Below are 25,526 nucleotides of genomic sequence, written 5' to 3'. Positions count from 1 at the left end.
GGAGAATCTGGGGACACCCTTTGGGTTCCTGTTTCGTTTGTTCCTTTGCATCTTTGGGGCAATACCAAAGAGGTGAAGGCGGAGGGGTCAGGGCAGGGGCCCATCTAGGATGATGTACTTCCTGTTACTGCCCTGCACACTCTTATAAAGACTAACAGTCTTTGTGGAATATTTGTCCCTGCTTAATTTGTCTATCTAAGACATGACGTTCCTGTTCCTCTGTTCTACAGAGCAGACTGAAACAGTGTTCTAAGGAAAAGCTAGGTATCTTCAAAACCGGAGTGAGATGGCCTATTTAGACACAGGGTCTACTTAAGGTCTACAAGTCTAGTTGATCTTTTTTTTCTTTATTTTTAATTGATCTTGCCCTTTAAGGGCTTGATTTTTTTGTTGTTATTGTTGTTGTTGTTTTTGTTTTGTTTGTTTGCTTTTTGGTTTTTTGGCCACGGGGCTTGAGGGATCTTAGTTCCCCGACCAGGGACTGAATCACACCCTTGGCAGTGAAAGTGGCGTTGAGTCCTAACCACTGGGCCGCCAGGGAAGTCCCAAGTCTAGTTGATCTTTAACTCGTAACATTAGAATAGCTTCTCTCCAGGCCAGACAGTTAAATCTTCAGCTTGCCATCTTTCAACATTCATTAAAACCTCAGATGAGAGATAAATGATGTTCTAGGTCAAGAGATTAAAAGACCTACATTCAGTTCACCTCCTAATCCAGACTCCAAAATACATCCCTGCACTGGCCTGGGTATTTGGATTATCGATGTATTATTCTCCCCACCTCCCCAACCTCTGTTTATTTTTGTTCTGTTTGTTTGTTTGTTTTAATATTTATTATTTGGTTGCACTGGATCTTAATTGCGGCAGGAGGGCTCCTTAGTTGCGGCATGCATGTGGGATCTAGTTCCCTGACCAGGGATCGAACCTGGGCCCCCTGCACTGGGAGTGTGGAGTCCTATCCGCTGTGCCACCAGGGAAGTCCCTACTTTTGTTCTGTTTCGTTTTTGTTTTTTAAGTTGAATTGACCTTTGAATTGAGGACTATAAGAAACAGCTCTGTGGGAGTATTAATGCTATACTTACTCTAAGGATATTGTCAAAAATGATTTTCAAAAATAAGCAGCCACCAAAAACCCTCCACCAAATTCATAGAAAAAGAGATCAGATTTGTGATTATCAGAGGTGAGGAGTGGGGTGGAATAGGGGTAGGGGGAATTGGAGGAAGGTAGTTGAACAAAGTTCCAGTTAAAGATAAATAAATACTAAGGATGTAATATACAATATGATGACTATAGTTAACACTGCTGTATGATATATAGGAAAGACATTAAGAAAGTAGATCTTAAGAGTTCTCAGCACAAGGAGAATTTTTTTTTCTTTTTATTGTATCTATATGAGATGATGGATGTTAGCTAGACCTACTGTGGTATCATTTCACAATATATATAAATGAAACCATCATGCTGTACACTTAAACTTATACAGTTCCTTCTAGGCAGAAGGAACGACAATTGTCAAAAGCTCAAGGCAGAAACATGCCTGATGTGTTCCAAGAAGAGCATAGAGGCCAGTGTGCTTGGGGTGGAAAAAGCAAGAAAGAGTAACAGGAGATACAGTCTTATTGGTTATCAGGTCTAGACCCATGGCTTTGCAGGATATTTTGAAGAACTTTGGCTTTTACCCTAAGATTCAGAGAAGTGGCACAATCTAACTTATGTTTTAAAGGACCATTTTGGCTGCTGGGAGCAAGGGTGTAGCTGGGATGCCAGTTAGGAAGCTGTTGCAATAATGCAAGTGAGAGTTAATAGTGGCTTGGACAGCAGTGGTATTAATGGAAGGATTGAGAAGTGGTTGGATTCTAGATATATTTCGAAGGTGGAGTCAACAGAATTTGCTGATGGTTTGGATATGCAAGAAAGTGTGGGATGTGAGCAACTGGAAAAGTATACTTGATATTAAGTTTCAAGAGGAGCAGGCTTGGGAAGGAAACTCAGGAGTTAAGTTTTGGACGTGGTAAGTGTGAAATGTCTATTGTACACAGAAGTGGAGATGCTGAATGGGTGCTGAATAGGTGCTGAATACATATGAGTTTAGATTCTGGGGCAAGAAAGAGCTGGCTTGGAGAGGGAGATGTGGGCATCATGATCATATTGATTGTATTTAAAACTAAGAGGCTAAATGAGGTCACCAAGGGCATGAGTGCATTTGGAAAAAGGGAATGGTACAAAACCTGAGTTTTGGTTGGGGAGATGTGGAGAAATCAACAAAGGAAACCAAGGAGGTGCCAGATAAATGGGAGGGAACCAGTGGAACGTAGTATTCCAGAGACCTAGGGTACAGAGTGTTTCAAAGAGATTGATCAAATACTGCTGATAACCCGGTAAAGAGTACTGAGAGGGGACCCTTTGATTTAGCGATGTGGAGGTCAGAGGTGATCGTGATAAACGCAGTTTCAATGAAATGTAGAGGTGTGGGGAGGATCACCTTTGTGGGTACTAAAATCATGAAGAATTATCATTGGATGAGAGTGGGGAGGGGAACAGTGAACCAGGAACTAAAATCTTGAAGAAATAAGAGTGTATTAATCAGGGTAAAACACGGCTGTTATAACAGTGAAGTGGCTTAAACAATAAAAAAGTTTGTTTTTCTCATTTAATAGTCCCGATGTGAAACGTCTAGGCTGGTGGGGTATCTCTGATGTCCGGAGTCATCTAGGGATACAGGTTGCTTACAAGCAGTTGCTCTGTCAGGTTCTAGAGCATCGTCATGGTCAAAGAGAAGAGCATTGAGTGGTCTGCTGAGATGTCTTCTGTTTACCAATTACCATCTTCATGGCGGCAATTTCTGTGATGTATCAATATTTTATTCCCTTTGGAGGAAATCTCCCAGACTTCAAGCCCACTCATGGGCCAGTTTCTGCAGTTCCCTATCCTGTCTAATATGTGAAGATTCCTGTTAAATTCAGCACGAGGTGTGGATTGGTGATGTGGATCAACAGAGGACAGGCTACAGACATATTAAGGAGGAAAAAGAGAAGCAGATCTTTGTTCCAGGGTAGAGCAAAGAGGAAATGTGGTATTGTGGGAAAAATTCTGCACTTGGAGTCAGAAAGTCTAGATCTGAATGCTAACTCCATCACTTACTAGCTAAGATGACAAGTTGTCATTTCTGTTAACTCAAAGGATGTTTCCCTATATGTGTGAAAAACAATACCAGCTTCACCTAACACCTCAAGAGGGCCTTGTGATGGCCAAATGAGGTAAGGCATGAGAAATTATGTTGCAAGTTGCTACATTAACACAAATTCTTATTTTGTCATTATCATTTATGGCTTGACTAGTTTATTTTCTTCTGCAGCCATTAAGTCTAGCAGATCCATGAGGCCAAAACTATTTTCATAATAATACAAAGATTTTTTTGATTTGTTTTTACCTTGTGCTGATATCTGCACTGTTGATCAAAAGCTACGGTGGTTAAGACTTTTAGAACTTAGTAAGAATCAAGGTTGTGGCACAAAACCATAACGATAGTCATTAGTCATTTAATTCTTCACCATGACACACATGTTATTATTAAAAAAAGAAAGCACAAGCCTTGAGAACATCCTTGATGAAGCAGTAAAAACTATTAATTTCATTAAAACTCAACCCACGAGTACATGTCTTTTTAATATTCTGTGTGATGAAATGGGATGTGTTCATGAAGTGCTTTGTGCTGCAATGGGAGAATGATGGTTGTCTTGAGGAAAAGCAGTTGTGGGAATGGGGCTGTGAGCTGAACTAGCTGCTTTTTTTTGTGGCTCATCAGTTTTACTTCAAGGAAGGAGTGATAGGCAAACAGCGATTTTCAGATTTGGGTATTTAGTACATATTGTCTAAAAAATGAATGAAGTGAACCTGTCACTTCAAGGTAAACAACTGATACTCTTTGTTGTTAAAATTCTACAATTCAAGCTTTCAAATCAGAATTTTGGAAAACTTCTTATCTGCCACCCTGAGCTGGACAGCTTCCCAATATTTAAAGGCTTTTCTGATGAAATAAGTGGTGATATTAACAAATGTCATTGTAAAAATATTTCACAATGAATATGTCAATATTTGCAAACGCTGTATAACTCAGTGAACAAATACTTTTTCAAATGATCAATACATACCGGTACAAAGTCACTCATGGGTAAAGATTCATTCAACATTTACAATAGATCAGTGGATTTCAAAATGACAGGCTGAAAAGTTTGTTGATGTAGTTTCAGATTCTACGTTGCAGCACATCTTTAAGAAACTACCACTTGTTGAGTACAGTGTCAAAGACAAATATTCATAATTATCTGAAAAGGCTAGTAAAATACTCCCCTCTTACCCAACTACATACCGGTACATATTTTCTTCATACACTTCAACCAAAACACATATTGCAGCAGACTGAATACAGAAACAGATAGGAGAATCTTGCTGTTTCATGTCTTCTATTAAGCCAGACATTAAAGAGATTTGCAAAAAAGGTAAATGCCACTCTTCTCACTAATGTTTTTTGTTTTGGAAATAATTATTTTTCACAAAAAAGTACGCTATTTATGTTAACATGCAATAGGTCATTATAGTTATTTTTAAAGTAAATCTAAATTTTCTCAGTTAAATTAAAATTAAGATGGTAAACATTGATAGATATAACCACATCAACAAAAACTCTTTGGGATCCTCAACAACTTTAAGGGTGTAAAAGCATTCTGAGACCAAAAAGTTTGAGAATTGCTGGTTTAGTCTGCTTTGCATAGCTAGCCTAGATTCGTATAATGATTGTAAACTTACCTGCCTTTGAATTCTTAATCCTTATCAGGACCGGAGCCAAGGAGTTATGGCTCACACCAGCTGGCACTGTTGCTATTCATAATGGAGTGGACATTGGAGGCTTTCCCTTCACTTCTGTATCCTTCACTTAGGGTGCAATGGGCCGAAGAGTACAACAGCCCTTGACCGTGGCCAGTAGCCAAAGGGAAGCCATTCTTCCTGTTAATGAGATGGATTTCAAATTTTAAAACCGGCTGGAACTGTCTTATGGAGCGATTTTAGACAAGCTTTCCTAAACAAAGAAATAATTTAAAGGCTCATTTAGAATAGGATTTAGGTACAATTTTTTTTTTAAAAGAAATTCACGTTCTTTTATTTATTTATTTATTTATTTATGACTGTGTTGAGTCTTCATTTCTGTGCGAGGGCTTTCTCTAGTTGCGGCAAGTGGGGACCACTCTTCATCGCGGTGCGCGGGCCTCTCACCATCGCGGCCTCTCTTGTTGCGGAGCACAGGCTCCAGACGCGCAGGCTCAGTAATTGTGGCTCACGGGCCCAGTTGCTCCGCGGCATGTGGGATCCTCCCAGACCAGGGCTCGAACCTGTGTCCCCTGCATTGGCAGGCAGATTCTCAACCACTGCGCCACCAGGGAAGCCCTAGGTACAATTTTGATATCCCACACTCCAGTGAGAATTAAGTAAGCCTCTTTTGTCCGTTTTTCAATTGAGTTGTTTGTCTTCTTTTTCCTTTTAGTGCACTAATTATACAAATGTGTTAGAGTTCTACCGGTCAATCTACAATAATTTAAATTAAATTTAAGGTCTGAATGAATTTATTTTCAAATGCCTGCTCACATCAACTGATGAGTATTATTTCATTTATCAAGTTAGATACAACCTCAGAAAGGTAACACAGAAGATGCAACAATTAATTCAGGTATATACTAGCTTCTGTAGATTTGTCATAGAAATGATACTTCTGTTTCATTTGATGCATAAATTCTATGAACAATTCCTGACCAATATATAGGATGGCTGCAAACCATTTCTTAACAATTTTTCCCAATGCTTGGATCACACTTTGAAACACTTTGGTTATAATGCACTTACCCAAGGCCTTGCAATGCCATGATGAAATGTTCTACTATTTATCAGAATAAGCTTTATAAAATTCTTGTTCAGATAATAAAAAGACAAGAAATTAAAATGACAAGTTTCCTTTACCAGTTAATTTCAAGATAAAATTCTTAAACTCAAAATTGATATTTACATTCAAATCAACAATCTGAAAATTATCCACATGCCTGGCTAACCTGCTGTCTAATTTTAGATTAATTTCATTAATTAGGTCATTGACTTATTCAGTGAACATTTATTGAGTGTCCAAAATATGTAATTGACTCATAAAGGTCCTATGGTAATGAAAAAGAAAAAACCCTTGTGCTTATGTTCTATATTCTAAGCATAATCATGTAATTCCTAAGTGGTTTATTTATTTGGAAACTTAGGACCTACAAATAAGAGTAATGATAACAGGGACTTCCCTGGTGGTCCAGTGGTTAAGACTCCGAGCTCCCACTGCAGGGGGCACGGGTTCGATCCCCGGTAAGGGAATTAAGATCCTGCATACTGCACGGTGTGGCCAAAAAAAATAATAATAGTAATGACAACAATAATAAGTAATATATTTTGAGAGCTATGTGCCAAGCACTGTTATAAATGCTAAATATTTATGAACTTATTTGGCCTTCATGACAGTCCTCCGAAGTAGGTACTCAGCAGTCATCCTCAGCTTGTCAATGAAGACACTGAGGCACAGAGAAGTTAATCTGTCCAGCATCACATGGATTTTTTTTTTTTAAACATCTTTATTGGCATCACATGGATTTTAATGGTAGAGCTGAGATTGTAGCCCAGGTTGTCTGGCTTTGTAGTCCATGCTCTTCACTACTACATTGCTCTGCTTGGATGGGCACTAACTGAATGAATAAATGAATGAATGAGTATCTAGTTTAGCCCTGGTACATAGCCAAGAATTGCATACCTAAACCTGGCCAGCAATCTTGCAAATGTATACCTCAACTAATAAGGGCCTCAGGCCTGTCGTAGCGACTAGTACCATGGCCAGAGGATGGACAGTATGCTCTACTTTCAGTTGGCACTGTCACGTTTGCACAGGAAAGAGAACTCATTTCCTGTATTCAATACCTATCTCCACTTAGGTGTGCCATTCTCCTTGGACAATGTCTCTCAGGAGTGGGGCATTTTTTTCTCTGCCAGATCACAGGGCAGGCTGGTCAGGAAAAAGAATGATCATTTGTAACATGTAATACTTTGGTGTAGCTTTTCCGAATTTGTTAAAGAAACAAAGGAGAGCTAGCAGGGGTTTGGAAAGCCTTGGATTTGAGGAAACAACTTTAGTTTGTCCTGTGTTGGTTGTTGGGGGAATAAGGGATAATTTATGGTGGTTTACAGAATGGGAGCACTTTAGTACCAGAAGGGACCCCAGAGGATACCTAGTCCATTCTCTCATGTTACACATAAGAATCTGAAGCATAAGGTGGTTACTTGACTGCCCCAAGGTTACACTGCTAGGTAATGGGAAAAATCTGTTACCATTGCCAGATCTCCCCTCCCCTGCATCTTAAAAAATTACTTTTTGCTCTTTGGAGTCCTAGGACAACTTAACAGAAGACAAAGATCACTATGGCAGACACTCCCTCGGAAGATTTTATTTTCCTACACTCAAAGAACCACATGAGAAACAGCCATTCTAGGGAGCTAAGCTGGTTTCAAAAGTGTACATTTTTGACAAAGACATTCAGCTCGCAAGGAAATTCTTCTCCCAACACATAACTGCACACTGTTCTAGTTTCAGCCTCTTCCTAACATCACACCCTCATTGTATCAGGGCAGGGGATGGAGGAAAGACAAACACTCTTCTTGCTGTGATTTCTGCCGTTTACCCTGTATGTATGTGTGTGTGTGTGTGTTGGGCAGGGGCTGGAGAGGAGGGAGACTGGATTCCCTTTTTATCTTCTTGGGCATTTTTGGTATTGTATGCTCTTTCCCACTAACTCACATTTCTAGTGAGTTTTACTAGTTTTTACTAGTCATCTTGCTCCTTGGGTTTCTCTATTAGGTGAAACCTCAAGTTAAATTGCTCTTAATACTGCGTAGGGGAAGGGCAAAGAACACTCAAGACAATGGGAGTAGAGTTATTTATAAGAGGCAGCTCTACTTAATAACTAAACACAGAGAAACATAGCATTGTTTAATCTTGTAGTATCCTCGTACCAGTCTTCTCCTATTTGGGGGGAGAAAATAAAATATAATCCATTTTTCAATAGAGACCATCCTACCAGAAATAGATCTGGATTCCAGAACTATTAACTTTGTATTTTTTTCATGTTCCTTCACAATTTGGGCTAACATTTGTTGAGCACTTATTCCAGCCACTACTTCAAGTACTTTTACCCAATTTAACTCATTTCATTTACATGATGACTTTAGGGCTGGTATTGATGTACATCTATTTTTTTCACTATTATGTGTGTATGTGTGTGTGTGTGTGTGTGTGTGTGTGTGTGTGTGTGTATTTTTTTGGCCATGAGGCATGTGGGATCTCAGTTCCCAGACCAGGGATTGAACCTGCACCCCCTGCATTGGAAGTGTGGAGTCTTAACCACTGGACCACCAGAGTAGTCCCTGTACATCTATTTTAAAGGTAGAGAAACTGAGGCATGAAAAGTTGAAGAAACTTTCCCAAAGTCATAGAGCAAGTGGTAAAGCCAGGATTTGTGTCCAGCCAGTCTAGCTCTATATTCCACACTATTATCCACATGCTAGATGCATGCATAATTGTGTCCTTTTCATTGTATCACACGTGTGTGATTAATGCACTCACAAAGGGTGCATGTTCTGATGACAAATTGAAATTATCATGGAGTAATCACAGTTCAGGTAGACAAAAATGAAGTCGGGCGGCCATTGAGGATCTGGTCTCAGATACATCTCTGCATCACGGAAAACCTGAACTTTCTTTGAACTGTACCAGACCTAAGGACACCAGCAGCTGTATTCAGAATAACGCCTGCCAGCTGCAAACTTACAGTCTCAAGGTCTTCCCTTGTAACTATGCCACTATTTTGGACCCCAACCAATTGTTACTTAACAAGCACCCTTAGTTCTTGCCATCTCCAGTTATAACTGTTGATACACAATTCATGTAACTAATTGTAACCTTGCGTTTTTTGCCTCCCCCATTTTGTAGTCCTGTGGGACACAGTTCAAGAGCTTCTTGAATCTGTGTCTCCTGGGCTGCAGTCTTAACAAACCCCAAATAAACACCTTTTTATTTCAATCAGATCTCTGTTTCTAAAATTTTGGTTAACAGTACTAGAAAACAAAGATATGACTGATACCTATTATTATTATTATTTTGGTCCTACTAGTCCATGAAACTTTTACATTTGATCACTTAATATTTTTTCTTCTGAGATAATTTCAAATTTACAGAAAAGTTGCCAGGATAGTACAAAGAGTGTTTCCATTCTGAACCACCTGAGCAAAAGAAAGCCACAGGCATGATTCTCCACTACCCCCAAATACTTCAGTGCAGATTTCCACAAATAAGGACATTTCCTTACCCAGCTGCAGCTACTATGGGCTGACTTGTGTCCCCTCTCCAACCCATTCTCACCCAATTCAAATTTTGAAGTCCCAACCCCCAGTACTCCAGAATGGAATTTGGAGATAAGATCTTTTTTTTAAAATTTTTTATTATTGGGGTATAGTTGTTTTACAATGTTGTGTTAGTTTCTACTGCACAGTGAAGTGGAGTTCCCTGTGCTATACAGCAGGTTCTCATTAGTTATCTGTTTTATACATATTAGTGTATATATGTCAATCCCAATCTCCCAATTCATCCCACACTCCCCCTTCCCCCCTTGGTGTCCATACGTTTGTTCTCTACATCTGTGTCTCTATTTCTGCCTTGCAAACTGGTTCATGGAGATAAGATCTTTAAAGAGATGATTAAGTTAAAATGAGACCTTTAGGATGGGATCCTAATCCAATATGACTGGTGTCCTTATAAGAAGAGGAAGAGACACCAAGGCCATTTATGCACTGAGGGACAACCATGTGAGGACAGAACAGCAAGAAGGTGGCCAATTATAAGACAAGGAGAGAGGCCTGGAACAGACTCCTATTATGGTCCTTGGGGAAAACCAACTCTGCTGGCACCTTGATCTTGGACTTCTAGCCTCCAGAACTATGAGAAAATAAATTTCTGTTCTTGAAGACACACAGAGTTTTCCAGTCTGTTTTCAGTCTGTGATATTTTGTTACAGCAGCCCTATCAAACTAATAAATACACCAGGAAGGTGAACAAAATCAGGAAATTAACAATGATATATTTTCATCATCCAATTCCCACACTCCATTTAAGTTTCCTCAATTGTCCCAAACCTGTCCTTCATAGCAAAAGTATCTGATGCAGCTATCATGTCTCCAGTCTCCTTCAGTCAGAACTGTTTCTCAGTCTTTCCTTGACTTTCATCTCTTTTGCAGATAATAGCTGGTTATTTTGCAGACCATCCCCTGATCTGGATCTGTATGATGTTTCCTCGTGACTAGATTCAGGCTAAGAACTTTTGGCAGGAATATCACAGGAATGATGCCATGCTCTTCCCATTGAATCCTATCAAGTGGCACACGCTTGCTTCTTATCCTAATATTGGTAATGCTAACCTTGATCAATTCATTAAAGTGCTGTCCCCTAGGTCTCCCCGCTGCAGTTACTTTCCCTACTTTGCATTCAATGCGTAGTTTGTGGGGAGATACACTGAGACCAGAAAAACATCTCACTCCCCATTAAGCCACCCACTAGTTTCAGTATCTAATGATGCTTCCTGTCCTGATTAATTATTTCTCCCATGGTTGCCAAATTCCACCATTTCTTCTACATCTATTTGTTGGTATCCTGCTATAAGGAAAAATTTACCTCCCCCCCATTTGTTTATTCAAGTATTAAATTATATAATTATGGGCTCATGGATTTCTATTTTATTCATGGGTTATAATCCAATACTAACCTTTTCAATTTACTTTTTTAAAAAAATTAATTAATTAATTAATATTTATTTTTGGCTGTGTTGTGTCCTCGTTTCTGTGCGAGGGTCTTCTCCAGTTCCGGCGAGCGGGGGCCACTCTTCATCGCGGTGCGCGGGCCTCTCACTGTCGCGGCCTCTCTTGTTGCGGAGCACAGGCTCCAGACGCGCAGGCTCAGTAGTTGTGGTGCACGGGCTTAGTTGCTCCGTGGCATGTGGGATCTTCCCAGACCAGGGCTCGAACCCGTGTCCCCTGCATTGGCAGGCAGACTCTTAACCACTGCTCCACCAGGGAAGCCCTCAATTTACTTTTTAAATTAAACTTTTGAGGTAATTGTAGATTCACACGCTTTGTAAGACATAATACGGAGAGATCTTTGCCCAGTTTCCAGCAATTGTAACATCATAAACAGGATGTTGATACAGTCAAGATATATCAATAGAACATTTCTATCACCACAGAATCCCTCATGTTTCCCTTTTATAGCTACACCCATTTCTCTCCCACGCCACCACCCCACCCTGGCAACCAGTAATCTGTTCTCTATGTGTACAGTTTTGTCATTGCAAGAATGTTATATAAATGGAATGATACAATATGTAAACTTTTGGGATTGGCTTTTTGAATTTAGCATAATTCTGGGTGTATCAATAGTTCCTTTTTTTTTTTAAACTTTTTTAAAAAATTAATTTTTGGCTGTCTTGGGTCTTCGTTTCGTGCGAGGGCTTTCTCTAGTTGCGGCAAGCGGGAGCCACTCTTCATCGTGGTGCACGGGCCTTTCACTATCGCGGCCTCTCTTGTTGCGGGGCACAGGCTCCAGACGCACAGGCTCAGTAGTTGTGGCTCACAGGCCTAGTTGCTCCGTGGCATGTGGGATCTTCCCAGACCAGGGCTTGAACCCGTGTCCCCTGCATTGGCAGGCAGATTCTCAACCACTGTGCCACCAGGGAAGCCCAACAGTTCCTTTTTATTGCTGAGTTGTATTTCATAGTATAAATGTTACACAGTTTGTTTTGCCATTCATTCATTGAATGACATCAGGATTGTTTCCAGTTTTTGGCTATTATAAATAAAGCTGCTATAAACATTCATGTACAGACTTTTGTGTGAACCATGTTGAATAAGAGTGGTGAGAGTGAACATCCTTGCCTCATTTCCAATCTTAGGGGGAAAGCAGTCAGTCTTTCACCATTAATTACAATGTTAACTGTAGGTGTTTTGCAGATGCTCTTTAACAAAGTCGAGGAAGCTTCCTATACTTCTGTTTATCTGAGTTTTTATCATGAAGCAGTCTTGAAGTTGTAAAATGCTTTTTTTTTCCTGCTTTGATTAATATGATCAGTGAGTTTTCTTCTTTATTCTACTAATATGGTGGATTACATATTTTCAAATATTGAAACAGTCTTGCATCCCTGGAATAAATCCCACTTGGTCATGGTGTATAATTTTTTTTATATGTTGCTGAATTGTATTTGTTAATATTTTGTTATGAATTTTTGCATCTATTCATAAAATATATTGGTGTGTATTCTTTTTTGTGTGTGTTCTATATTTTTCTGGTTCTGGTATCAGGGTAACACTAGATTCATAACATGAATTGAGAAGTGTTTTCTCCTCTTCAGTCTCTGGAAGAGATTGTATAGAATTGGTGTTAATTCTTGTTTAAACATCTGATAGACTTCTTCAGTGAAACCACTTGGACTTGGAGTTTTTTTGAATTTTAAAATTACAATTTCCCTTATAGTTATAGGATTTATTCAAATTATTTTTTTCATACTGGATGAGTTGTGATAATTTGTGCCTTTTGAGAAATTGGTCCATTTCATCAAAGTTGTCAAATTTATGTGTGTGTGGTATTATTTGTGATATTCCCTTATTATCCTTTTGACATCTGTAGGGTCTGTAAATGATACTCCCTGCTACATTGCTCACACTGTTAATTTATGTCTTCTCCTGTTTTTTTCTTAGTCTTGTTAGAGTTTTATTTATTTTATTGATCTTTTCAAAGAATCAGCTCCCTGTTTCACTGATTTTTCTCTACTGTTTTACTTTTTTCGATTTCATTTATTCATGCTCCCATCTTTAGTATTTTCTTCCATCTGCTTGCTTTGGGTTTACTTTTCTTTTCTAGATTCTTGTGGTGGGAGCTTAGATTACTCAACTGAGAATTTTATTCTTTTCTAAGGCAAGCATTTGTGTTATAAATTTCCCCGTCAGTCTGCTTTGGCTGTGTCCCACAAATTTTGATATGTTGTATTTTCACTGTCATTACTTCAATGTATTTTTTTTTTAAATTCTCTTGGGACTTTCTCTTTGATCTGTGGATCATTTAAAAGTGTGTTGCTTAGTTTCCAAGTGTTTGGAGATTCTTTTGTTATCCTTCTGTTAGTGATTTCTAGTTTGAGTCCACTGTGACCAGAAAACATACTCTATATGATTTCAATTCCTTTAAACTTGCTGAGATTTGTTTTATGGCCTAGGATATGATCTATCTTGGTACACACTTGAAATGAATGTGTATTTTGTTGTTGTTGGGTGGAGTGCTGTATAAATGTCTACTGAGATCTGTTGGTTGAGAATGTTGTTGAGTTCTTCCATATCCTTGCTGGTTTTCTGTATAGTTGTTCTAGCAATTATTAAGAGAGGGGCATTGAAGTCTCCAACTATAATTGTTGATTTGTCTATTTCTCCTTTCACTTCTGTGTTTTTGCTTCACATATTTTGCACTCTGTTGTTTGGTGCCTATACATTTAGGATTCCTATGACTTGGTGGACTAATTCTTTTATAATATATAATGTCCCTCTTTTTCTCTGGAATTTTCTTTCATCTAAAGTACTTTACCTGATATTAATATAGTCACTCCTGCTTTCCTTTGATTAATATTTGCATGACTTATTTTTTATCCTTTTACTTTCAATTTGCCTACATTGTTATATGTGAAGTGTTTCTCAAAGACAGCATATAGTTGAGTTGTATTTTAAGCAACCCTGTCAATATCTGTATTTTAATTGGTGCATTTAGACCATTTACATTTAATGTAATTATTGATATGTTAGGACTTAAGGCTGCCATTTTATTTTTTGTTTTCTGTTTGTTCTCTGTTATTTGTTTCTGTTTTCCTTTTCCCGTCTTCCTGAAGGTTACTTGAATACCTTTTTAGAATTCTATTTTTATTTACTTATACTGTTTTTGTGTTTCTTTTTATAGCTTTTTTAGTGGTTGCTCTAGGTATTACATTATACATACTTCACTTACCATAGAATACTGTTGTTTTTTTCAGGTGTGTGAAGTATAGAAAACTTACCTCCATTTATGTCCCTTTACTGTCATTTGTTTATAGTATATAATTGTCTTAAACATTTTTTCTGCATACATTGTGAACCATATCTGACAGTGTTATCATTTTTGCTTCAACTATCAAACATAATTTAGAAAACTCAAGAGGAAAAAGAACACCTATTGTATTAATCATATTTTTGCTTGCCATGTTCTTTTTCCTTACTGATGTTCCAAGGTTTCTTCTTTGATCCTTTCCCTTCTGTTTAGAGAACTTCCTTTATACCTTCTTTTAGGTCTTAAGTTCTCTGGTGACAAATTCTCTTAGTTTTCATTCATTCGAAAATGTCTTGATTTCCTCTTTGTTCCTGAAGGATATTTTTACTACGTATAGGATTCTGGGTTGACAGTCCTTTTCCTTCAGCACTTGAGGAATATTGTGCTATTTCCTTCTGGCCTCAAAGATCACTGATGAGAAATCTGCTATGATTTGAATTGTTTTCCCCCCCTCAGGTAAGAATCATTTTTCTCTGGCTGCTGTCAAGATTTTTCTTTGTTTTAGTTTTCATAAGTTTAATTATGATGTGTCTTGTGTGGATCTCTTTGGGTTTATCCTGTTTAGAGTCTGCTCAACTTCTTCAATCTATAGGTTTATGTTTCTTGCCAAATTTGGGAAGTTTTCAGCCATTATTTCTTGGAGTACTTTTTCAGCCCTGTCCTCTTTCTTCTCTCCTTCTGAATTCTGATGTCATAAATATTCAGTCTTTTGAGTCCCTGGACATTTTGTATTATGTTATGAGATTCTGCATTTTATTTAAACTTTTTTTTTTTTGACACTGCTTTGTCAGGGAAAAGGGGCAGTGCTGCCTAGATACTGCCAGGTAGAGGTAGAAGACCAGGTTCTCCTCTTGGCCTTCATTGACCCCCAAGGTGGGGAGATCCTTATTACTGCCGAATGGGAATGGGAGTTCTGGTTTCCACTGACACCACAGTGGAGGTCGTTTTGTTACCACTCCTCAACGATGAAAGTACTGACTCTCCATTAGGCTTCTTCTTTCACCACCCCAGTGGGGAAGGGGAGAAGTATTTCATTACTTCTGGGTTGGGGCTGAAGTCCAGGTTCCCTGTATGGTCTCTACTAACACTGAGGGATGGGGGGGACTCAATGTCAGTCAGTGGAAATAAGGTTCTCAGTGTCTTTCTCTGATGCACCACCCTTAGTGGGGTGCTGGAGTAACTAGCTACACTCTTGCAAGGATGAAATTCTTGATGCCCCACTCAGACTTTGTTGGCATTGGTGGAAGTGGGGCCACAGTTTTACTTGTGGTGTTTGGCCAGAGTAGAATGTTGTTGTCTGAAAACTTTCTATCTTGTTAGGCTGTACATTTCCTAGTCTTTTAGCTACAGCGAGCTGGCTTGGATGGGAGTGCTTTTTTCTGGTCTGAACCCAATGGCATTTCTGGCTTGCTAGCTTCTTTAGCACCAATTTGGGATATATAGGGCAGAAAGGAAAACCCAGGGAACTCACCACCATGCTGTTCCTTGGTTCCAGAGGTCCCTAGCTGGTTTGTCTTCTTCTCGCCTCCTATCAGAGGCTTGTTATGATTGTTTTATATATAATGTCTACAGTTTTTAGTTGTACTAAGTGGGAAGAATAGGAAAAGTACATTGCTCCATGTTCCCCACTATTACTTATTTTGTTATTGAAACTGTCTCATAACTGGCCACTGGGAGACCCTTCAAATTGGCTTCTGCATATTTCTGATGCATTTCCATCATTCTTTGAACACATCCTAACTTTTTGGGCTAACAAAATATTCCAGGCTCATCTTGTACTTTCCCTGCCCAATCCTGTAAGCAGCCATTTCTCTAAGAAGCTCTAGTACCTTTTAGTGGAGGAGGGTAGTTATATATGGGCACTAGATGTGCTTATTTTTATTGGGGGTTGCTGCTCCCAGGCCTTCTCAGTGGACAGAGCACACACACATATTAATATCTGTGATGGTTCATTTTATGTGTCCACTTGACTGGGCCACGGTGCCCAGATATTTGGTCAAACATTATTCTACATGTGTCTATGAGAGTGTTTTTGTAAGAGATTTACATTTAAATCAGTGGACTTTGAGTAAAGCAGATTGTCCTCCATTGTGTGGGTGGGCCTTACCCAATCATCCGAAGGCCTGACTAGAACAAGAGACTCACCTCTCCCAAGAAAGAGTAAATTCTCCAGCCTGATGGACTTTGGACTTGAATGAAACATTAGCTCTTCCCTGTGTCTCCTGCCTGATGGCCTTTGGACTTGAACCACAACATCAGCTCTTCCTTGGGTTTCCTGCCTGATGACTCACCTTGTAGATTTTGGATTTGCCAGCTTTCATTACTGAATGAGCTAATTTACCAAAATGAACCTCTCTCTATATATATTCATATCCTATTGCTTCTGTTTCTCTGGAGAATCCTAATATAATATGTGTATTTATTTATATATCTGTATCTATATATTGAAAACCATGAGTTTACACTAATACTTAATTCCAATTGAGAGGAAATTCTTTCTTGCTATGCTTTAAGTTCCTTCTTTGATCGAGAGAAAGCTGGCTCCCACTATTCTTAATATAGTCACTTATTTGCTCAATTTCCTCTTACAACAAGTTTTTGAGAGATGGTAGAATATATTTTGTTAATTTTCCAACAGGCAGAAGTGAAGTGTCTTGAGGATCAAGTCACTTCCCTTTCTAATTCTCATAAGGGACTGTATAGACTTGGGGTGGTGCTGGTCCTGCCTCAAGGGAGATGTTCTAGGAGAGCAGCTGGGAAGCTGCCAGGGCTGCCAAGGGCACAGCACACGTCATTGGGGGGTTTAAAAGCTAAGTCATGAAAACTGGCAATATTGATTACAGCTTATATTTGTCTAAAATTTAAGGAGCTTTCACATACTTATATTAGTTGTTCCTATCTGCATTTACCTTACATACTTTGTAACTTATATGGCAAAAAGTACTTTGCAGATGTGATTAAACTAGGATTTTGAGATGAGGAGATCATTCTGGATTATGGTTGGCCCTAAATGTACATGTATCCTTATAAGAGAAAAGCAGAAGGAGATTTGACACAGATAGAAGAGAAGGAGGCAGAGGTTGAAGTAATGTGGCTACAGGCTAAGGAGTGCCAGTATCCACCAGAAGCTGGAAAAGTCAAGGAACAGATTTTCCCCTAAATCTTCCAGCTGGAGCATGTCCCTGCTGACACCTTCAATATGGCCCAATGATAAGGATTTTGGACTTCTGGTTTCAGAACTGAGGATAGATTTCTGTTGTTTTAAAGCCACCAAGTTTGTGGCAATTTGTTACAGCAGCTATTGGAAATGAATACACCCACGTTTACAAATGTAGAACCTGAAACTCAGAGAGAGTAAACAACTTGTTTAAGACCATACTGCTGGCAGGTGGCCAAACTGGAATTCAAGTCCAGGTCTATTGACTTTAAATCCAATGCTCATCCATCGTGGCTGCCTCCTCCCTTACTGAGCCCCTTCCCTCAGTGAGACGGAGAGGATCACAGAAAGAGCAAGACAGAAATGGTTGTCATCTTTGGGTGCTTATTAGAAACATTTGGGGAACTTTTACAAAATACCACTCTAGGACCCACCCTGGACGACTGAATTAGACTCTTTGGTGGTGGGGCCCAAGGAAAGGTATTTTTAAAAGCTCTCCACGTGATGCTAGGGGGCAGCCAAGGTTGAGAACCAGCAGTGCAGTGATTCCAAGTTCATTCCATATATTCATGTTTATGAAAATATTTGTATATTTTTCTACATTTGAATTTGAATTCTATTATTAACTGTTATTACATCAAGTGCCAGAAACTTAACCTTTGTTAAATTAGGATCTCTCTCTCTCCTTCCTCTTTAGATCCAGGAGATACATGCAGGACAGATCAGCAGGGAACATCTAGTCCTTGGCATATACTTAACTAAGCTGGCATATATTGATTCACCCTCTTCTTGAATGCTCTGGATCATTTCTCCTTACAGGTCTATCCTTTCTTGTTCTGGCCTGCTGGCTCTCCATGCTTGTCGACATAACTCTCAAGGGTTCAGAAAGCCCTTGTAGACTTTCGCAAATCCTGAGAATATTATTCAGCTCCATCTGCAGGGGTGCACCAGCCTGCCAGAGGTTTCCACCCCGTGCCATCCCTGTACTCAAGGGATTTTGGGTCTCCCTCCAGTGCTCCTTGTTTTAGATTCCTGAATCTCTTTGGGGGTGGAATTGCCTTTTGTCCTGGAGACAATGGCTTTGGCAAGTACACAGCAAGGGGACCTTCCTCAAGGAACCGCCAGAGAGTGTCTTGCTTCCCTTCTACTCTCCTGCCCATTGTCTCAAGAGGCAAGGTAATTCCAATTCTATTTCTGAGGCATAAACTTTCCTTGAGTCCTACTGGACTTTGACTTAAAGTTCAGTCTCCTGCAATTCAAAGCTCTTGAACTTGCAATTCAAAACCTGTCCTCTGCTGGTCTGCACTATCATTTTTTTCTTTAGGTGATGAATACTTTTATCTAAATGGTGTGAAAAGTGAAGGATTAAAGAAAAGAAGAAGATTTGAGTCTCAATTGTTATCTCAAATTCTCATCTTGCCACCCAGAATTGGGTTCAAATATTGTGCTGCAACAGTCAAGTAAAAGCTGTGACACTGGGCAAGTTACTTACTGTTTCTGAGCCTCAGTTTTCCTTTATGTAAAATGCAGGATTTGTTGTGAGGATTAATATGCAAATGTATGTTTCTCTCTCTGTTGCCACAGCCATTCAAGGGTGGGCTAGATGAGGTTTCTCCTTCTCCCATTTCTGAGGCTTCAAGAGAACTAAGAGAAATCTTGTATAAACATCCAGCTGTCCCATGTTGTGTTACTGATCTTCCTTCACCCCCAAACTTCAGTTCAAGAGACTGTATACATCTGGTTTCTTTCTCTTGCAGAGGTTGGATGTGTAAAATGGAGTAAGATGAAAACCAGAGAATTCTGAAAATGTCTCACGGCAAAATAAAGGATAGGGGATAAAAAGAAAAAAGAAAGAAAATGTATGTAAGAATCTGGCACTAAAAACTAAGTGTTCAGTAGATGGCTATTATTCATCTTAGCCCTCAGAAGTTTGGGGTAAGCAGATATGTTGCAAGTTGTTTCTACAGCACTTTGTAATTCTATTAATGCTATAGTTAACAATAGGACAGTTTAGCTAAGGCTTTGCTCTGGGCATTGAAATGTAGAGGGTGTAAACCTTTAATGTTTTTAAAAAACTGAAAAATTTAATTTAAAAATTAAATTTCCCTCAGGAAATTTCTTTTGCCTTTTTTCCTGCATACCATCTTACCATTAATCATCTAGTAAAAGGAAGAGATAGACAAAGGAGGAGACTAAAGGTTAAGGATAGGAATGCCATTGTACCTGAAGAACAATTCTTCCTTTCCCCTCTTCCTCAAGGATTCTCCCTCCTACCTCTCCCAACTTAAAAAAAAAAAAGCACACCAAGACCTCGGCGTCTATTTTCCTTAATCACATTCTGCTATCCTTTACTGCTCATTACTAGTTTCTAAGATCCTTGTAGATAAGGACTGCACAAGTTTTTGCTGTGCAAAAAGTAGTTTCTTGATAAAATGATTTCATTTTTTAAGGCTGGTTGTGTAGTGGTGAAGCACTTAGCAGGTACGACTCCCAGCATCATTTTACCTACCTATCTAGAGGTACAGAGCTCTGAGCACAGCCAAGAAATGCTGTGGGACGAGTTTGCTCCCACCTCCTTGCCTACGCTTCCAAAGGAGCTGGGGCCCATGGGACCTGCATGTGCTCTTTCTCAGTCCTGCTGCTATTCCCTACTTCTGCTGCCGCTGTTCTTGTTTTTGAGCCAGTATTGCAGAGGGCATGGCAGTGGAGATGTTTCCTTTAATGAATCACCTATGACTGACTTGAAGCTTGTGAAGCAAAGTTAACCCAGTCAGGATCCTAGCTGGGCGATCGCATTACATCTTATTTTAGTATGCTGACTTATTCTGGGTTTACCCAGGTGCCCTTTAAATAACTGGCCTTGGACTCAGATGGTTGGTGGTACTTGGTAGCTCAACTACTGACAATTAAAAAGAGTTGGCTTGAAAATAAGTATAAGCTCTATTCGTATCTGATGGGATAGCTGTTCCTAACAGAAACTGGTAGGTCTCAATGCTGCGTTTTGGGACACTATCCAGATTTTATTTGATTGGTTAGATTGGGCAGTAGAAAGGTGGAGCAAGAGACATCTGAACTGCTAATGTCTGTTCCCCCTCTTCCTGTTTCTAACTGCACAAAATATCAATTAGTGATGAAAGGAGCCTTGAGGTCAGTCCCCGCATGAGTGTCAATGAAACAATAAAGTCTTTAAGACAGTCCTACCTTTAAGAACTTAAGAGATTTGGGTGGGGGGGAAGGGGGGATGCAAAAAGCTCCTTTCCATTCCCTAATTCAATAGGCTGCTTGTTTTAGATTCACTTTTTCTTTGCACAGTGCTGTTCTGTGGATCGGGTCACTGTGCATCAGAGGTAGGTGCCAGAGCCTGGCTAATGTCTGTCAGCAACGCCCACTTACTCTTAGGTTAAGATCTTGCCCACAGAAATCGCTCTGACACATTTTAAAGCTCGCTGTTCAGAGCAGAATAGGCACCCAGTCCTTTGTCCAGTGGTCAACTCTTTGATGGGGCACATGTCATCTCAGGGTTTTCCATGCACAATGTGTGCATGTGATTCACCTGCAGAACTCTAAGAAATACAGATGCCCTGACTCCACTCCTTAGATGGGTTCTGGTGAAAGTATTTTTTTTTAAATTTATTTATTTTTGGCTGTGTTGGGTCTTCGTTTCTGTGCGAGGGCTTTCTCTAGTTGCGGCAAGCGGGGGCCACTCTTCATCGCGGTGCGCGGGCCTTTCACTGTTGCGGCCTCTCTTGTTGCGGGGCACAGGCTCCAGACGCGCAGGCTCAGTAATTGTGGCTCACGGGCCCAGTTGCTCCGCGGCATGTGGGATCCTCCCAGACCAGGGCTCGAACCCGTGTCCCCTGCATTGGCAGGCAGATTCTCAACCACTGCGCCACCAGGGAAGCCCGAAAGTATTTTTTTTAAAAAGCTTCCCAGGTGATTCTGATACATCCTCTGGGTTGGTAATGTGGACAGCGAATGTTGCCCCCCATTCCACTTACCCAAGGATCAAGCCATCATCAGCCACCGGAGCCCCAGACACACACACCTCCTCTCCTGGGTGTGCCCCGAGGGGAATTCAGGCTGGAGAAAAACAGGAAGCATTCTGTGCTCTGGATACTGGTCCTAGTTAGTTAAGATGCATTTCTGAGGAATAATTTCAATGAACCCAGATCCTTGCATCTTCCCATACCTAGAAGGGCACTAAAATCATTAACTTGAGATGTCTGCTCTTTGTGATTAGCAGTGATCCTTTTATGTTCGACTGCATGTTTTTTTTTCCCCACCAAAAAACTCCTGTACAACCTGGCTCCTCCCTTACCTTTTTGGAGCAGTTCCTCAGAGCTATCTGAGAGGCTGTCTCCTGGCAACAGTTCTCAGTAACCAGCGGCTGAGCATCTTCTTAGAGGGCAGAACCGCGCTGTTTTACTCACTGCTGTATCCCAAAGCTCAACTGCAGTGTTTGGCACAAAACAGACATGCAGTTCTTATTTTCTGAATGAACCCCATCTTAAAGAGATGAGGCACCTGAGGCTCAGAAAACTTAAGATCACACAGGTGGTGGCGCTGGTCGTCTCTCCATTACATTTCGCTAGGAAAACTTCAGGTTGCTGAGCGATGGCCGAAGGTCGTATATTGAGGCTGCGGTGAACAGACACAAAGGTCAAAGTTTGCTCCACGCCCGCCAAGCCCAGCTTCTCAGGAGCAATTCCTGCTTTGCGAGCCCGGGGCGAGCCGCCACAGCAGAGTTAACCCGAGACTCCGCCCCATGGGCGGGGCCATGGGCGGTCCGCGTGTCAGGAGTCGCTGCGTCGCCAGCCGCCTAGAGCTTCTGCGCCTGCGCGCGGCGCCCAGAGTCGGACTCAGAAATGGCGGCCCCCATGTTTTACAGCCGGCTGTTGGCTGCCGCCACCCTTAGGAGCCACCGGCCCCGGACGGCGCTGCGGGCCGCCGCCCAGGTATTGCGGCCCAGCCTGCTCTCGCTTTGAGGGTCGGCAGGAGAAAGGGCGAGGTGGGGGACTGGCTCCTGTGGGCGAGGTGTGAGGGGATCCGGGGACCGGCTCGGGGTCACCCCGCAGTCGGTGACATTGGGTAACAGGGGGTGCCCCGCCGGGCCGGCGGGCTGCTTGCCCGGGAGTGCTGCCCGCCAGGACTGCGAGCGGGCTCGTGTTTACGCCTTTCTGTTCCAGGCTTAAGTCTGCGAGGAGCTCCAGCATTTTGGCGAGGGCTGCTCACCCAGTTACTGAGGGGGCGGCGGGGAGCCAGGGTGGGCTCCGTGTGGAGAGGCGGCGGCCGGACGCTTTCTCTTGCTGCTCTGGCGTCCGGCGCGGTGGGCCGAGGCTTGCGCGGCCCCTCTTTGGGGAGGGGGAAAATGCCCTTCAGATGTACTTTTGCGTCCCTTGGAAGCTGTCACACGTAGGAGTGGCTTCGCAGAACCAGCCGTGCTTGCTGACTGGCCTTTTCTGGGACGAGGCCGGGAAGTTTCCCATTTCCCCCAAGTAGTGGTGTACTGTTCTGTTTAATAGCGGTAATGAGATGATGTTTACCAGCTTACCAACTGGGGAAATAAGATAGTCTTTTGGGTCACTTCATTTTTGCATAGAATATAGTATAATAGACGGCAGGGTGTGTGCGTGCGTGTGTGTGTGTGTGTGTGTATAATAGACGCAGGGTGTGTGTGTGAGTGTAAGTAACGGAGCAAGGGCTTGTGTGCCCGTGGCACAGAAAGCCAAACTGTCAGGGGTTGTTTGCAGCAAAGTAAGCGTTTATTTGCAGGGCGCCAAGCAAGGGAGTGTGAGACAAGTCACAAATCCACTACAACTTGGTCTTTAAGTTAGGAGTTGTTTTTAAAGGGGAAGAACAGAGAAGCTGGGATTAATCATTGGCTTGTGTAATTTCTGTGACACTTCTTAATTCCAGTTTCAGAGTGTCAGGTTGTCTCCTGTTCATGGTTCTCTGGCCAAATGGTCCATGGCTTGGGGGCCTATTAGCTCATCTTGCCCTGGAGAAACAACCTGAGTTTGTACTTTAATGATGGTATCTGCAATAGCAATTTTAGTGCATTAATGATGTTATCAACACAGCAATTTTAGTCATATGACTCTGGTTGATTAGTGTTCAGTTAGCACAGGATTGAAGTTGGAGGGGACAAGAAAGGGAATAAGCTTTTGGGTAGAGAGATTAATTATAAGTTCAGTAAGGGAACTTGGTTGTAGGAGGGCTCAGTTGGAGCATTTATTGTAGGCCAGGAACTATGCCAAGCATTTTACATGTAATCTCTCAGTAGGCTTTTCAGCAACACTGTAAGTCAGTCATTAATTTCCGCATCATTGATGGAGAAACTTTGGCTAAGAGAACGAGTAATTTGGTCTAGGTCACGAAGCAGGTGAGGTCAGAGCTGAGGCTTAATTCCAGAAGTGTCTGACTCCAAAACCTGTGTACTTGAATCTGCTCTACGGTTTTTCCTAGAGCATAAGAATTAAACAATTCTTTCCAACATTGACACTGATAAACTTGTGGAAGGGCATGATTAGCTTCCGAAGTCAATTCCAGAATTTTAGGTTGTGTTCTGAAGTAACCTCAGACATGCCATAAATGAATTGATTTAGACTTTTTTTTTTTTTTCTTTTTAAAGCTATTCATACTTTCAACCTAGTGAATTCTGTGAGTTTGCTTCCTAATAGGAGAAGTGATTCTTTTTTGGCCTTGAACTTCCGTCTTATGGGTCTTAAAGGGGGCTGTCTAGTTTTTAGAAAATGAGACTTTGGTGAACAAATATGTTTCCATTCTAAACATTGTCTTTATACTTTTGGAAATTCCTTTAAAAGTCTTTATCTCTCCATATAGAGATGCCTAATATATTGTCTTAAACACCTTCTCTTCCACCCTCACATTAAGTAATATAGCTTTAGAGTTTGGAATCACCTTAGTCTAACTCCTTGCTTTTTTTTTTTAATTTAATTTTTATTTTATATTGGAGTATAGTTAATTTACAGTGTTGTGTTAGTTTAAGGTGTACAGCTAAGTGATTCAGTTATACATATATCCATTCTTTTTCAAACTCTCTTCCCATACAAGTTATTACAGAATATTGAGTAGAGTTCCCTGTGCTATACAGTAGGTCCTTCTTGATTATCTATTTTATATATAGTAGTGTGTATATGTCAATCCCAATCTCCTAATTTATCCCTCCACCTCCCCCCCCACAACGTTTCCCCTTTGGTAACCATAAGTTTGTTTTCTGTGTCTGTGAGTCTGTTTCTGTTTTGTAAATAAGTTCATTTGTATCAAATTTTTTTTTTTAGATTCCACATGTAAGTGATATGATATGGTATTTGTCTCTCTCTGTCTGACTGACTTCACTTAGTATGATAATCTTTAGGTCCATCCATGTTGCTGCAAATGGCATTATTTCATTCTTTTTTATGGCTGAGTAGTATTTCATTGTATATGTGTACCACATCTTCTTTATCCATTCGTCTTTAGATGGACATTTAGGTTGCTTCCACGTCTTGGCTATTGTAAATGGTGCTGCAGTGAAAATTGGGTCTAACCTCTTGCTTTTGTACATGGGGACATAGAGGTGCAGGGCCTAAGGAATCTTGTTCAAGGTCACCCACTGAGTTTAGCAAATTCTCTTAAACATTTTGTTTAGTTCTCTGACCCTTTTCTAGTTTCTCTGTATCTTTTGTCCAGTGTATATTTGGTAAAAATAGTTCAGGTTAAATAATTTAAGGTATCTTCTTGTTTGTTGTGAATCATACTCCCCAGTAACTACATTTTTCCACTTTTGACTAAGTATTATTTAAACTAGGTATGTGATTGGATAGGTGGTGGGGTAGGAATTTGGCCAGGAATTTGTGGCCTTTTGGCAGTAGGAATCTTCTAAGTGATAATATCAGGAAAGAAAAATACTTAAATATGGGAATCTTTGTGATTATGCAGTGATTTGTATTACCAACATAATTCACAACTGATGATATTTCAAGTTACAGCTTCTAGTGGTGCAAGGAAAGGATTATCAAAATATTTCAGATATTTAAAAAAATGTTTAAAGTGGTATAAAAAGCTATCAGCAATACCTTATGAGTACTACTAATTCTTTGTAAATAAAGATATTTGAAAATAGATGTAGATATT

General features: G+C 40.5%; 1 protein-coding gene and 1 long non-coding RNA gene across 4 annotated transcripts in view; one reads left to right on the top strand and one right to left on the bottom strand.

Moving 5' to 3' along the window:
• Positions 1-25,526, top strand: part of SUCLA2 (succinate-CoA ligase ADP-forming subunit beta) — an 86,056-nt gene that overhangs the window by 16,154 nt on the left and 44,376 nt on the right. The window contains exon 1 of one of the 2 annotated variants that reach the window (XM_082434481.1): positions 22,207-22,345. The exons of the other annotated variant lie outside the window; for it this stretch is intronic. Coding sequence (XP_082290607.1) covers positions 22,256-22,345 — 90 coding nt within the window. The 5' untranslated portion in view covers positions 22,207-22,255. Of the gene's footprint in view, positions 1-22,206; positions 22,346-25,526 lie in introns of those variants that run through there. 2 annotated transcript variants of the gene reach the window in all.
• On the bottom strand, positions 1,050-22,187 carry LOC309647308. 2 transcript variants are annotated; one of them, XR_014255946.1, is made up of 3 exons: positions 21,709-22,187; positions 15,705-21,512; positions 1,050-3,004 (listed from the first exon to the last, which is right to left on the bottom strand). It is a non-coding gene; the product is annotated as an uncharacterized lncRNA (long non-coding RNA). The 2 variants fall into 2 exon arrangements; XR_014255947.1 differs by lacking the exon at positions 1,050-3,004 and having other exon boundaries at positions 11,589-21,512; positions 21,709-22,148.

This window comes from Balaenoptera physalus (assembly GCF_965194825.1).
Source record: "Balaenoptera physalus genome assembly, chromosome: 18".
NCBI classification, from domain to species: domain Eukaryota; kingdom Metazoa; phylum Chordata; class Mammalia; order Artiodactyla; family Balaenopteridae; genus Balaenoptera; species Balaenoptera physalus.
The sequence above is the reverse complement of the archived record's forward strand: the minus strand, read 5'-3'. Positions and strand labels throughout refer to the sequence as shown.